This window comes from Antennarius striatus, chromosome 10 (assembly GCF_040054535.1).
Source record: "Antennarius striatus isolate MH-2024 chromosome 10, ASM4005453v1, whole genome shotgun sequence".
Lineage (NCBI taxonomy): Eukaryota > Metazoa > Chordata > Actinopteri > Lophiiformes > Antennariidae > Antennarius > Antennarius striatus.
In genome coordinates this window covers 13,495,126-13,511,464 of record NC_090785.1, presented here as the reverse complement: position 1 = coordinate 13,511,464, position 16,339 = coordinate 13,495,126, and the positions used below count along the sequence as shown (strand labels likewise).

The following is a 16,339-nucleotide window of genomic DNA, read 5'->3' as shown; positions in this document are numbered from 1 at the left end:
GAGACTAACCCCAAGCCAATTGCCCAAGTTAACATCAAGTGCGGTATATACCAAGGGGATGCACTATCACCACTGCTGTTCTGCATAGGCCTGAACCCCCTCAATCAAATCATCACAAAGAGTGGCTACGGATACTGATTTCGAAGCGGAACAACAATCAGCCATCTCCTCTACATGGATGACATCAAGCTGTATGCCAGGAATGAGCGAGAAATTGACTCACTGATCCACACCACCAGGATCTACAGCGATGACATAGGGATGTCATTCGGATTAGACAAATGTGGCCAGATGACATCAATAAGAGGCAAGATGATCAGAACTGAAGGGGTTGACCTACCAGGGGGCAGGATAGAAGACATCAAGGACAGCTTCAAATACCTTGGAATCCCACAGGCTAATAGCAATCATGAGGAGGCCGCAAGGAAGTCATCCACAGCCAAATACCTCCAGAGAGTAAGGGAAGTCCTGAGAAGTCATCTGAATGGCAAGAACAAGGTCCGAGCCATCAACATGTATGCACTGCCAGTCATCAGATACCGTGCTGGGATCATAAGCTGGCCAAAGGAGGAGATAGAAGCCACAGATATTAAGACTTGAAAGCTCCTCACCATGCATGGAGGGTTTTACCCCAAGTCCAGCATCCTGATGCTGTACACTAAGTGGAAAGAGGGAGGCCGAGGACTAGTGAGCATCAGGGCCACTGTCAAGGAGGAAACATCAAAAATCCAAGAGTACATCAGGAAGATGGCCCCACAGATGAACTGCTCAGTGAATGCGTTAGACAGCAAAAGCCTGAGGAGGAAGAGGAGGAGGAGGAGACAACATGGAGGGACAAGCCCCTACACGGCATGTACCACCGTCAGATAGAGGAAGTGGCTGATATCAAGAAGACCTACCAATGGCTGAATAAAGCTGGACTGACAGACAGCACAGAGGCACTGATCATGGCAGCACAAGAACAGCCCCTGAGTACAAGAGCAATAGAGGCCAATATCTACCACAGTAGATCTGACCCAAGGTGCAGGCTATGTAAAGAAGCCCCAGAGACAATCCAGCATGTGGTAGCAGGGTGTAAGATGCTCGCCAGCTCAGCATACATGGAAAGGCACAACCAAGTAGCTGTGATAGTGTACAGGAACATGTGTACCCAGTATGGACTAGAAGTACCCAAATCCCAATTGGACATACTACATATCATATATAAATATATATATATATGTGTGTGTGTGTGTGTGTGTGTGTGTGTGTGTGTGTGTGTGTGTGTGTGTGTGTGTGTGTGTGTGTGTGTGTGTGTGTGTGTGTGTGTGTATGTGTGTGTGTGTGTGTGTGTGTGTGTGTGTGTGTGTGTGTGTGTGTGTATATATATATATATATATATATATATAAAAATGTCAATGTCCCTCTCACCCCTGTGGGGTGGTATATGTGTGTCATCCTCAAGCTAGGGTCCTCTACAGAGGCCTGGGAGTCTGAGGGTTCTGCGCAGTATCTTAGCTGTTCCTAGGACTGCGCTCTTCTGGACTGAGGCTTCAGATGTTGTTCCAGGGATCTGCTGGAGCCACTCTTCCAGTTTGGGGGTCACTGCCCCAAGTGCTCCTACTACCACGGGGACCACATTAACCTTAACCTTCCACATCTGTTTCAGCTGTTCTTTCAACCCTTGATACTTCTCAATGTTTTCATGTTCCTTCTTCCTGATGTTGGCTCAGGGGCTGTTCTTGTGCTGCCATGATCAGTGCCTCTGTGCTGTCTGTCAGTCCAGCTTTATCCAGCCATTGGTAGGTCTTCTTGATATCAGCCACTTCCTCTATCTGACGGTGGTACATGCCGTGTAGGGGCTTGTCCCTCCATGTCGTCTCCTCCTCCTCCTCCTCTTCCTCCTCAGGCTTCTGCTGTCTAAGGCATTCACTGAGCAGTTCATCTGTTGGGGCCATCTTCCTGATGTACTCTTGGATTTTTGATGTCTCATCCTGGACAGTGGCCCTGATGCTCACTAGTCCTCGGCCTCCCTCTTTCCGCTTAGTGTACAGCCTCAGGATGCTGGACTTGGGGGGAAACCCTCCATGCATGGTGAGGAGCTTTCTCTCTCTCTCTCTCTCTCTCTCTCTCTCTCTCTCTCTCTCTCTCTCTCTCTCTCTCTCTCTCTCTCTCTCTCTCTCTCTCTCTATATATATATATATATATATATATATATATATATATATATATATATATATATATATATGGCAGAAATTTGCTGGAATGTGTCCCTCTTTCTGTATGTGGTCTCTGTTAGTTGACAAACTGGAGCATGACGTCTCGACTTTCCTGAGTAAAGTTCTCCACTTATCTTGCAACTTATCTTTAACATCAGCTGAGTGGGTTGATGCACCCCAATCGTGGTGACGTCAGTCCTGGGCTGCTATTTGTTTCCCTGTGGGCATCTTCATTTAGTTTTCATCTGCGTAATACAATCATCCTTATTTTGATGCAAAAGCTGAACTAATTTATCACTTTTAAGATTCAACAAACCTAGACCCATCCTCTTAAAGCAAATCAATTAATATTGATAAATAATGTTATTCATCTCAACTAATTTTAATTATTGAGGAAAGCTACCTTAACAATCGCAATAACAATATATTGGACATATTGTTAATATTTTAAAGGTCTTTATGGAGCATAAATAGGACCTGCAAATAAAGACCCATCAGTACTTGCCTCTGTTGTGAGCAAATTATCATTATCACATAAGGAATTACATAAGTAAAAAGTAGTTTACAAGACTCAAAGAATATACTTACCATATGAGAAGGCCATACATTCAACTAATCTACCATTTTCATTCCCACTTAGGACAGTTTCTCACCATCATGGGCAGATGTGCAACATGAATGGAGGACCATCAAAGAAGACCAGAAATTATATGGACAAACAAGTTAAAGATAAAGGTTTCAATTAGAAAATTTGAGGCCTTGTTGAAACATAAAAGTTTCATTGTTATTAACAGTTATTAGAGTTCATATACGGTAATTAAAAATAAAATAAATTTTATGCTACTAGAGGTTCTTCTAGTAATGAAAAAATAAAATAAGGTGTGCTGTAGAGGGTTTGGCTCAGAACCCTGAATATTAAACTGAATTGACTATCCTCAGACTTTCTAATACGTTCACAAACTAAGTACCTACTGTACCTACCTGCCTGCCTGCCTGCCTGCCTGCCTGCCTGCCTGCCTGCCTGCCTAACTAACTAACTAACTAACTAACTAACTAACTAACTAACTAACTAACTAACTAACTAACTAACTAACTAACTAACTAACTAACTAACTACTTTTTTACACAGATGAGTAATGTGTTAATGTAGTAACTAGGTACAAAAACACGGGGCACAAGCCAGTGTCAACTGTAGGCCGGTCCCAAACCCGGATAAATGCTGACGGTTGCAGCAGGAAGGGTATCCAGCATACAAAACTTGTCAAACAAATATGGGTTCATCTTAAAAAATGGGGGGAAAGGATGGCGTGCTGTGGCAGCCCCTAACGGGACAATGCAGAAGGAAGTTTATGAACAAGGTAAGAAGCAGCGCTCTACTCTATCCTATCATTTTTCTGTGTCTTGCAGTTTGAATTGAATTTTTTCAATTTTTTCAGTGAAATGTTATATGATTTAAAGCTTTCTATGCCAGTTTTCAAAATGAAGACATCTGAGATGTTTTGAGGATGAATTTGTCTTAGTGGGACTGGTTAACAAATCTTAAACATGTCAAGCAGACACAACTTAATGCTGCCTCTGTGTGACAAGGTTTGACCACCAATAGTTTAGTCTTTAACAATGGGTTAAAAAAATATGTGTCATAAGAGTATGCATGCCTTCTGAAAAATAAGTTCTCAGAAGTTTATCATTATAGTTACACTAAAATAAAAGAATGTGACATTTCTGCCCATCCTGAACTACATATGATTAAGTATCTCCTGATTCAAAATACAGTAAGCTGCTGGTTCAATAGTGAAAATATTGCATAGCATAACATAACATAAAATATAATGAAAAATTTAGACATATCAATATGTTAGCTCATGCAGAAATATCAGCTGAAATTTCCGTTACATAAATCAGTCAAAATCTTTCACGAAAACCAAAACTTTCCATTGACTGAGTTTTATTAGTCAGTCAAGTAAAGTTAGTTGTGATGCCCTTTACTCTAATTATTTGTAACTAACCTTTTCCTCTTCAGATTAAGATAAAGGCACCCATGTGCCGACTCAGCAAGGTCATTTTGACTAGTGATATAAGTAATCTAAAACTTTTGTTAAGAATGACTGCATGTTGGTGTATGGTCAGACTTTAATTTACCAGGGTCATCATTCATTTTAGCTTTTTCCCCTGTATTAGATGCTGGAACGAGATGGAGAATAGTGATACTTGGTAGGACTTTCATTATAACTGTCAGGTAATTCCACCATAGGTCATATGTACCAACTTTAGCACCTGATGGAACATTAGATTGGACAGATTAACATCATCCTTTGGGCCATATTTGGTTCTTCCTCTTACTTATGTGTATCTACGATGACGATAAAAACGTACAGCAGGAGTCAATGAGCTTATTCTCAAGTGTTCGTCTCAGCCTGACGGTGCTGCTTCAATCTCTTTCAAAGACATGAAGAACTTCACTATTCAAAGTCTCCATCTGATTATGATGCTGGCGGTAGTCTTGGGACTGGCAATAGACAACCGAGCAATCCTGCTGCGTCTGATTGAGAGGGATGCAAGGAACATGCTCGAAGAAGGAGTAAGAGAAATACACAGAAATGTGAATTTATTGTTTATACTGTAATTTATTAATGTTCTTATCTTCTCATGCAGATTAGTAAAGAAGTCCCAAAGCCGCCACGTAACCAGACAATATGTGTGGTATGTTCTAAAAACTTTTCACAATGGTATTTTCACATTTGACAGATGGAAGATTCTGTTTTGATGGTTTCTCAAGTTTAATTCCCAATTCCAAAATTTAAGTTATTAAAACTACAGTAATCAAGCTTTCCTTTCTTTTCTCATGTACAGAAGGAATTCTTCTGTTATGCTCTCAAGTCGCTGGAACAAAGTGATTTAGGAAATACCTCTCTCGCTCGTCACATTATGCAGTACAACAAAAACAAGGTAAGGTTTTAATGCCGTATCTCTGAGATGTGTTTTTTTAATCAATTGCTGACATTGTGATATTGCTAACATTGTGTACTTAGATTTGCAAATTTGATATTTGCAAATATTTCAAATTAAAACTGTCAAAAATTATTTTGTTTCAGACTGAGCCCGGCTGTGTCCTGCCAGGGCATCAAGATTATTCTCTAACCCAGCTTCTGAAGGACACCATTAATTGTGCCCAACGATTTGAAGCATAAGATCAATTACTATGGATCGTCATATGCATTATTTAAGTAACATTATTTAATATAACTAAGTTATTTTTTGGGGAGAAGTTCATATTTATTTTACGAAAGTTCTTATTTTGTCATTATTTATATTTAAAATGAAATGTAATAAATGTGACAGTTTGTTATTAAAGTCAATAACGTTTATCACAGCAGACTTGTCAAGGTTGTTTTTAGAGCATTGATTATTTACTGGGTTCACAGATTCTTAAACAATACGAAATGTAAGTCACAAGTAATTGAATTACAACTATTATATGCAATAGTGCAACTTTTTCAATCCGACAAATGAGAAATATCACTGAATTAATGAGATAGAGAGAGCAGTGACATGAGGTAAAACATGTAAAATAATTTAATAAATAAAATATCCAGGGGTTTGTTGGATGAAAACATGATATGCAAAAAAAAATAAGTTTGTTTCCAGCACAGAACATAGCAAAATAAAATACTACAGTAACCATAGTGCATTATAAGGCATACAATAAGTGTATTTCACTACAACACAGTTATAATCTGCTCAGATAAGTAAATGGCACTAACACACCATGTGACCAGCATGCACATGAATTTCACCTAAAGGAGTTTTCCACGGTGTTCCTCTGACAAGTCCTACATTCTAATTTAGAAAACAAGCCAAAAGCATTGTTAATCTATACAGTGATTTTAGGAAACCCCTTAAATAAAGTTGTACAGTGTAGAGTTCTTAATAGTGGACTTATTACATCTTGCACTGAAGTAACGCTGTAGCTGGAGTGATATCAAGTTCTCGTCTTCTTCACTGCAGAAGAGATTCGATCACCGCTTCTGGCTTTGCAGATCTTTGTCTGTGTGGGGAATGGTAAAGGATAGGTGTTATCAATAACTTCAGGAAATGTTCAGCATTCTCATTTCTCAGAATAGAAATACATGATGAAATACATGAAACCATAAAGCTAACTCTTGATGTAAACAGACAAATCAGACAGTGCAGACGGTAAAAAACAACCAATAACCCTTCAGTTCCTCATCTGTTTATTTGATATAATCTACAACGTAAAAAGCTGATTCAAACCAAGAGTTGATATGGTAAAAGTACAGATGTTACGGTTAATCAACTACTCTAGCTGATCAGCTGCCCGTAAGAGCAGATGATCGCAGAAATTTTTTTTTGTTGCTATTACAAACACAGATTCCTTTGAGTCACAGTTTAACTAGTATAATGGAGTCAAATCACTTGAATTTATTATGCTGTGTTCTCATATGTATGTTCAAAGTTTTGCTATTTTAGCATAGACCTTCAGAATCAAGTTGACCCATTTTTATAAGGGAGTCAAAACACAAGTGTCAAACAGCTCCATAGACAGCACTGGTATGGCGAGGCCCCATTACAGTATTTATCACAGTGAGGGACAAATGCTGTGCAGAAGAACGTCCCAGAGTCTATAATAGTTTAACATAAACAAGTCTCAGTGTTCTCTGTAAGATGGACATATGTTAGGTACTGTTTCAGACAATTATAAAACTCTCTGCAGAGACTGCTGTATTCTGTCTGTTCAATAAACCTTAAGATTGGCAGAAATTTTACAACTTTTTCATGTGTCGTTTCTGGATTCAACACGCTATTGTGGGTGACGAGGTCTGGTGACTTCTGGTCAAAAACCCCAACAAAAGCTACAATACAAGTGTAAAGAAAAGTGCGTTAAGCTAGTTCCACAGAAGAAAATGTTGCAAATGAGAAAACTCTAGAATGATGAGTAAAACATTAATAATAATTAATGATCATAATCATCCTGTCTGCAGCAGCTTATGCTATATATGTGTCATGGGTTACAGAGCTCATTTTAGTTCAAGGAACTACTGCATCCCTGAGATGTGCTTCAAGAAAAAATTGTGCATCCCAACATGACATTTATGCATCCCAAAAGTAATAACAGGGCGATAATATATGGTAGAAGCGTACGCAAGGATTGAGTTTTGCCAATAGTACAATATAAAAACTAAACTGTTAATTTTAATGATTTATTCATGACAATGACATAACTGTTTAATTAAAATGAAAAAAGTAAAATTATACATTAGATTTATCAAAACATTAAAGATTGGTAATCATTAAAAAAAATTAAGAAAGATGTAATACAGTTTTTTTTTAACTTTTGCTTTTCACTCAACAGTTTTCTTTGGCTTGAATCCATATACTGTATTCTCCTGTGGAACTGGCACTAAGCTGACAGCCGTCTTCACACACATTTCAGTAAAATCTGTCAGTAATAGATCTCTTTTTTCTTCATTAACTTTTGATTGTTTTTTCCTTTTATTCAAGAAAGCACTCACTTGGTTTTTCTCCAACTTTTGCATCTTTTCCAGAGGCATGGTAATAATCAATCAATCTTTATTTGTGTAGCGCTTAATCTGCTTAATCAGCAGACATTTCAAAGTGCTTCAACAGACAGAGAAACCCAACAGAACTCTCCAATCATAAGCGACAGCTTATGCTGGCTGTGGAGGGTCTAACTAACTCCTTGCTCTCACTGCAGCCTGTAAAACGAGCAGACGTTGTGTCGCCGTTTGGTCAATTTTTAATAAGGCAGGATCATGCAGGTGAGTCTCGTGACGAGAAACTCATGCGAGAAACTCGCGTGAGATGAAAACAATGGCGATTTCCGGGTTCGAAATATAAGTGGAGAAATGGAAAAATTCTGAATATTTTTGTTCAATGGAAATGCATTTAAAGCTCATGTCCCAAGACACACGCTGTCTGACGATCATGCTTCCCTGTCAAAAAATGTGCATCAAAGACCCAAGGACGCATGCAAATGAGAACACTTGGGTTATGCTGGAACCTATCCCAGCTGATTTACCCCCGAAATGAGTCACCAGCTCATCACTGATGGAACAACCTGTGCTAAACTATACAGTGGGACGGGCATATCAATGATAGGATGTGTAGCGCCAGCAGGTTAATAGTCTCTCGTAGCTACAATACCTTCTTCCAGTCTTGGGCCGGCCACTTTTGCCACTTTTAGAGGTTCGAGGTCGCTCTAACTTCATCAGTGACTGGCGCATGCTCTCCTCTGTATAGGCCAGATAAATATGGGACAGGTCCACCTCAAACGGCTGCAGAATGCATAAGCAGAAGAACATTGAGGTCACGTTCACTTAATCAAGGAGGGAGATGACAAAAATAACAGTGTAGAGAAATCTCACATCTCTCTCTATTTTATCAGGAGCAGGTGTCTGTTTCCTCATATTGTTTCCAGTGTACGCCACACATTTCTGAAAGAAAAAAGAGAAAAAGAGTAGAAAAAACAACAAAAACAAGATTTTAAAAATGCAAAATTACACATCATTTCCCTTACAGTCAGGTTTCCATTTAAAGCCACGCTTCCCAAATATACAAACTGTACAACCCAACTACACTGGGTTTAGCTTCTGATTGGGAATATGTGCAAGGAGCTGGTTTGCAACATGCGATGTTTTCTTTCATTTTTTAATTTGGTATTTACTGATACAGAAATAATTTAGTAAATTTTCTAACATATAAGTACAATCAAAATAGCCCTCACAAATGAATGCCATTTTGCAAACATGACCTGTCCTGACAATCACTGTTCACTAAGGTCAGTTGGTGTTTGAAGCCCAGCTGCTGAAGTGAGTCTTTCACTGCTCAATGCAGAGGATGTGTACTTTATTTTAGTAGTTGAACATGCTTGTTAAACAGCTGTTCTTTGGCTCAGGGTTTTTTTGAGCTCATTACAGCTAGTTTTAGGTTAAAAAATTCAAAATATAATATTCTAAAACTTGTCATGGCATACGCACAACAACTTCTTGTAAATATAAACACACTACCTTGTGTTTCACAGGTAAAACAATTAACAGTTAATATTGTTCAATTTTGGGTGTGCATTCCATTCCTTTCTTGTATGTGTACTTATTTTCTTTGATTCCCAGGTGGTTTGCGAAGGCATCTGCTTGTCTTGTCAGCAGGATGTTAATACAATTTGCAAAAATATGACATAAAATAAATTTCAGAAATAGCCTGCCAAAAAAGGTATTCTGAAAGTGAACTCACCAGCTGCCATTCTCCAATGTCTTCATTCCAGTGTACATAATTCTCTATCATTTCCTAGACAGATAAACACAAAAAAACATAAAAATTACAAACATGTACAGAGATTGTCACAAAAATGTTTAAAATGACAAAGATATTCGCCAAAACAAAGCTTTGATCTGCTAATGCAATTTCTAAATGCAAGCAAAAGCATTTACTTTCTGCAGTGCTCCCACCTGTGTTACATATTTTCTTTAACTGGGGTTTGTGAATTTAATTATGTATGAGTGCAGTTACTGAACCTTTGATACTGCTGTCTGCAACTTTCTTGTGTTTCAATCACTCTTTTTGCATTTTTATATATGTACACGCTTTTGTGTACCATAATATAACCAGGGTTACGTTTTGGGAGTTTGTGAGAGAAACAGAAGAGAGTGTGGCGTCTTAACGTGCGTATTCATTCTTTTTTTGCTATTTTTGTGTGTTTTTTTAACTGCCTGTGGGTCTGAGAGGACTGTAATTTCATCTGTGCCATATGTCGTGCATATATGGTACATTTGACAATAAAGTTGACTATGACTATAGTACTATATTGGCTCAATGCTACATCTTTGGGGGCTTGAACCACCAACCTTCCAGTAAGCGGACAACATTTTTTTTTTTGGTTTTGAGGCTTACTGAAAAAGCCGCCACACAAAATTGTGACTTTTTATGATAAAGTTATTACTCTACTATGCATGACCCAAACCACATCAAGTTTACCATGCTGGATATGAGACATTATTCATCAAATGGTAACCTACTAGCAACAGAAACGGATCATTTATACTGACAAGCTCTTGCTAGCCGATTGGCCATTATGATAATTGTAGTGTAGTGGTTTTAGAGCGAGTGCCACACAAATACGTGCAAAGCCAAAATGATGAAATCAGATGCAATGAAACCGAGTACATGAAAATACCTGGTATTCCTGGGGAATAAAGTTGTCTATGATGAGCATCTCAAGTCGCAGTTCTCGGCTCAGCTGGCGGATGTTCTCCAGTAGCCCCTCAATCTCCCTGTGATGGTCTTGTTGCAGATCTGCCATCTGACAGATAAAACACAACGATCTAAGTGAATTAGTTTGGTTCTCTACAACACAAACTACAAGCTTTGATTGAAATACAGTTGTAATTTATTTATGGGAATCAAATCAACTCTTGAAAAGGAAGCCAACATGCTCTAAACTTTCCTTGTATACAGCACCACTGTCAGTGGCTCTTAAATCTAAAAATGTAAGTATGCGTACTTCTGATTTGGCAGCCATCAGCATTGTCCATACTTTCTTCAGTTTCTTGGTCTTTCCTAGTGCCTCCTCCTGGAGGCTAGTGTACTTTTCTTCTATGTCCAAACGTTCTTGCTGTGTACGATAGGGAAAGTGAGCAGTGAAGAAACACAAGTATAGTGAAGTAGTTCTTAGCTTGAGAGGATTTTTGAGAACGGTGTAAAGCAGACACAAGTATTCTCCTTTTCATTATCTTTACCTCCTTCTCCTCCAGTTCCCTCCGCAGCTGCTCTGCTCTGCGGCGACGTTCTTCGAGTTCATTGTTGGACTCCTGCAAAAGTTTTTCTTGCTCTTCAGCCTTGGCCAGGAGGTCAACTCCGCCCACAATCACCTTCTTCTCTAAGGCAGACAGTTTCTTAAGTAGAAGTTGATGCTCCTGTCTAAGAGATGTGAAATAGAAATCTGAGTCACTGAGCATTCAGCACACAGTACATATAGAGATAACAAACCTTCATTTTCACCCTATTACAGGCTCCACTAAACAAACCACACACAAGCATATACAGTACATATAGGGGCCTCATAACATGTGCAGACAAAGGCATAGGGTGAGGGCACCGCCATTAGAACCAGTTATCCTCCAATTCCCAAAACAAGTTCCAACCCCCTGAGCCACCTGCGCTCCACTTAAGTAGCGACAACAATTTTTAAACATATTACTTAACATGTATTTAATATGTATAACCATTTTCCATTCATGGACTCACTGGGCCTTGAGGAGATCCTGCTCCCTTTTCTCCAATTCAGCTCTTGCCTTGTTCCTCTCTTCCTCCTCCATGTCCAGCTTGGCCTCCAACGCCTTTCTTTCCTCTTTAATCTTTGCCTGCATCTCCATCATCTTACCTGGGGAAACCTTCTTCTTCCCTTAAGAGACACACAAAGACAAACTGTGTCCTTACTTACATCCACTGAATAGTATGAAATGTCATCAAATGATGACAGGAGGATAGAGATCTACAAATGGGCAGGTACAGGATTTTTATCAAAGGACTTTTTGATTCCTAACGAAACTTGGTTGAAAACAGCAAGGATTTCTCAATTACTTCTGGGAAAGACCATGCATGTGAAATATGTGCAGTCAGCCTAAAATATCACTTTTTTGTTCCCTCTCTAATCAAAGATTTATATTCATTTACAATACTAAGACACACAAAAAGTTTATTGGTCTGTCCTGTTTCACACATATTTCTTGTGCAAGCTTTGGCCTTTCTGTATGTTTCAGTTTAATCATTTTGGATCTTTACCAGAGACACCTGGAAGACACAAGAAGTGTTCAAAAACTGAGTATTGTCAAAGATTAGTGATGCCATGTCTCTGCAAAACCGTTATATTCATGTTTTCACCATATTCTATACAAGCATAGGCATTATTGATTTTTTTGATCTGGCAAAAAGCATGAACAAAAAATATTAGATATGATCAGTTTCAGGTCTCAGCAAGAAGGATGTTTTTCTTACCAGTCCTTTATCTAACTAGTGTCTTCAAATCCAAATCAGTGCGAAAATTATGTGACACTGAAAACCGATTCATGGAATTACCATATTGATAAGAGATTGAGAAAGATACAAATGACACGGATGCACATCCGAGTAGCTTACCAAAACCTCATCAGAAAATAATTACATGAAAAAAAGTATAGAAGGTTGCATCCCCAGTTTCCATCATGTTTTCTATATGGCACAGCTCTGCATTATATGATGAATTAAAAATTCTTACCTCTTCTCTTTCTGTGGCCATCTGCATCAGCCCCTTCATCATCACCTTCATCCATATCTTCTGATCCGCTACCCTCTGAGCCAGAGATCTCTTCACCTATAACCAAAATGACAAATACTAAATAATAATTTAAATAACTTTTGTAATCAAAAAACATGATTTTGTCAAGCTAATTACCTTCATCCAGTTTCTTCTTTAGCTCCTCGATCTCCTTCTGAAACTGGCGTAGTCTGGCATCTTTAGGATCCTCATTAATCCTGGCTTTGTTCTTGATGTTTTTAGCTCTATTAGCATAGCGCAGGGTGCTGATGGTCTCATCATAGTTATAATCTGCAGGTCCTATATTTGCACACTGGTCAGGAAAAAATGAGTCAGTAACATCTAGTAATATCAAAGAAGAGTAACATTCTTATATTTATGAATGTTAAAAATGTCAACATGAATATTTGTGTTTTGAGAGCAGATTTTTATTGTTTCAAAGAACGTTTAAGCTTAAATTTTGAAAGTCAGGCATGTATTTTTCTAGTACACTCTTTAAATTTTCAAATAAGATAAGATAATCCTTTATTGTCCCACAGTGGGGAAATTGTGATACCATCATAGTTTTGGAGTTTCCTCCAAGGGAATCCTGCAGCAGACGTGTCAGTTTGGAATTCCTGTAAGGCACGTGTGTGCTCTTGCCATCGACCAGGGCAGAGATGACGTTACCCAGGGTGGAGAGAGACAGATTGATCTTTGTCGCTTCCTTTAAACGTTGCCCTGTGGCACCAGTCTTTCCCTGCCTCTCAGAACCCTGTAAGACAGCAGATTGGTTACTGGTGGTTAGATGGATTGCAGGCATTCATATATCTTTCATTCATCTTCCTCAGCATAATCCTTTCTTCTTCAGCCACTTATCCAAAATATGGGTGACAGGTGTTGCTGGAACCTATCCCAGCTGAGTACGGGCATGAGGAGGGGTACACCCCAGGTGAGATGCCGAGTCATCACAGGGCCTATATCCTGTTTAAAGTGAAATCTGTATGATCTAATCTTCATAGTTCATTGTCACACAGATATTTCTGGCCAAAGACACTTACTGCAAGATCAACCAGATGAAGTTTCCCCATGCGTACATGTTGGTTTCCATCCACACCTTTTTCACTGCACTCGATGGTAATAGTGAAAATAGCATGAGATCTGGAGCTGTGCTCATTCATGTTTGTGGCACCAACCGACCCTAAACACAGTGAAATGACTTTTAATCTGGGAACATGACTTATAAAAGTATACAGGATAACATACCGACAATTAATTATTCACTTTAATATTTGAGCAGAAATAATATTTTTTAAAGCACAGTTAAATAAAATAGCAAAAGGAAAACTATGTATATTTTCTTATGTGTCTACTTCAATATCAATGCAGTTGGTTTTCTGCTTACGGTTTTTGTGGCCCATTGTCATAATCCTGTCCATATCATCAGCATTATTCACGTCATACACAGAAAGATCTGTGACATACACTCCAACATGTGGACTTTCTTTTACCTGTTACAAAAAAGAACAGAACTTTATTATGGAAAACTCGTCCTGGTATCAATTAATAGGGGCAAATTTATTCGGCCCTCTTTGAATAGTATACCTGTAATGTCATTCATGACATATTGTTCTGCACAATTTTGTTACCAATCACTGTACTAATTCACATGTTGGATTTAATCGTTTGTTGTTCTTTTTTGTTTTTACCTCTAGCCTCTGCATTTGGTCCTTGCCCAACAAGTCACGCACTTCCTCATTGTAGATCTCCAGGTAGGATACACGAACCAAAAACCTGTTAAGTTAAAAATGTGTCTTCAAAGTCTAATAAAGGAAGAATGTGAAAACTTCAAATGGCAAAACATGATTTATAAAGAAATGTTTCCCTGATAAAATGAGAAACCCTTAACAAGACCCCGTATATGTGCAGAGTTTTATTGCACTTAATTTGGAACTAAACTGTCTGCCAACAACGAACCTACAGTATTTTTTGCACTATAAGGCACACTGGTCTATAAGGCGCAGCGTCAATGAATGGCCTATTTTAAACCTTTTGTATTCAGAATACCATAACCTTTTCCGAAAAAGATATTATTCTGGTTCCAATGTTATTTATATAAAATAGTGAATAAATGCTTTCTTACCTTGTGTCACCTTCGGCTTTGGCAATGTGGCCAAAAACGTGTGCAAAAGAGTTGGGAATTATCCCCCTCAGTTCAGGCACTGCCCTCACACCCTCCATAGTGAATGTTTTTCCTGTGCCAGTTTGCCCATATGCAAAAATGGTCCCTGAAACGAAAAACAGGGCATAAAGCAACACAACTATATCCAACATAGAATGCCAATACTAAATAGAAATAAGCAGTTCTTATATTACAATTGATATGGGAAATTACTAATCTTTAAGTAATAGCTGATTGATAGTCAGGTGAATCTATGGATCAAGATAATAATTTATACTGTAGTTAATGATGTCATTACACAGGTGTAGCAGATTTTACGATAAAGGTTTATTCATTAAAATAAAAAGTACTATCATGTATATTTTACCATTGTATCCCTCCAAAACAGAGTCAATAATGGGCCGGGCTGTGAGATTGTAGACATCCAGCTGACTGCTTTCTGGTCCAAAAACCGTATCAAATGTGAAGGTCTTGGGTGGTTCGTTGGGAGCCTCCAGTTTGTTGACTGTGATGGTACCACGGATCTCGTCCACTATGACGGACTGTCTGTTGCCCATCACCTTCTCTTTCTGGTTGAGAGGACGACATCTCACCACCACCTTCACGTTGTCATTGGCATCCTGCTTGTCAGGCTTCTCAAGCTTGTTGGTCTACGAAAAGGATTCAAGACACATACGTGATGACGAAGAAGAGTACTGTATGTGATGCCAGATGACACAAACAAACTGTACGGCAGCAAACGTAGGATTTCAGTCAGTCAACGTGAATATAAGAGCACAGACAGACTGCAGGTTGGCTCAATGACTCGGTCAAAGCTCAGTCATATGCTAGCTAGCGTGAGCCCCTGGAGCGTTTCCTGCTAGCTTTGTTTTTACCATTTGCTTGGGTTACCATGGTGGCTCACGTTCACCGGTCTAAGGTTAGCTAAAGGGCCGTCTCAACTAATTTGCAAAATTATATGCATAACCTCAACATCGGAACACTTAATGTTAACTGATTTCTCCAGAACAACAAAGTACAATGGGGACAGTATGACAGATCCTTTTATATCACAGGAATTTGGTAATTAGCGGCTAACGGTGCTAACGGTTCTTCTCATCACAGGGAGTGTTGAGGAAGAGAGTAACAGCCAATGGGAGCAAACAGAACAAGGCGTAACGGCGTCGACTTACCGGCATAGTGAGAAGATATATAAAAGATATTGTAGTTTATAGTTTTACGGTCGTTTGTTTAGCTTATGCAAATTATTTAAATGCCAGTCTAAAGCTCGTATCATCACACGATCAATTCCGGTTCTGATTTCAACCCCGACGTAGTGCGCATGCGCTGCAGACTGAGGCGGGGAGGGGTCTCAAAGAAGCCGACGAGGGGAACAGCGTGACAGTTCCCCGGATGTCAGAGAAATCACTGCGTTTAGCTCCGCTGATAACCGGTTACTGTATTATAACAGTTCAGGCAGCGCTGAGGGAACAACAGTCAATGCAGAGACACCATCCGTAAACACAGCAAGGCGTAACTGCATCGACTTACTGGCTTCTTCTTCTTTACTTTAGATACAGAATAGATCACTAATAATACTTTTCTGGTTTTACTTTTTAACAAAGGCTTTGCATTTTTATTCAAACCTTATCATCCAAGACAGGACGATATTCC

The 16,339-nt window shown here is 38.9% G+C and overlaps 1 protein-coding gene across 1 annotated transcript; it reads right to left on the bottom strand.

Annotated features, from left to right (window-relative positions):
* Positions 1–5,771: 5,771 nt before the first annotated feature.
* On the bottom strand, positions 5,772–15,999 carry kif3a (kinesin family member 3A). Its single transcript, XM_068325251.1, has 17 exons — positions 15,859–15,999; positions 15,054–15,336; positions 14,648–14,792; positions 14,214–14,298; positions 13,910–14,015; positions 13,566–13,705; positions 13,082–13,279; positions 12,664–12,838; positions 12,487–12,582; positions 11,478–11,634; positions 10,970–11,150; positions 10,735–10,845; positions 10,408–10,533; positions 9,468–9,521; positions 8,603–8,671; positions 8,382–8,512; positions 5,772–6,243 (listed from the first exon to the last, which is right to left on the bottom strand). Exons 1-17 carry the CDS (start codon positions 15,862–15,864, stop codon positions 6,195–6,197), a joined length of 2,112 nt encoding a protein of 703 aa, XP_068181352.1. The 5' UTR covers positions 15,865–15,999; the 3' UTR covers positions 5,772–6,194.
* Between the last annotated feature and the right edge of the window lie 340 nt (positions 16,000–16,339).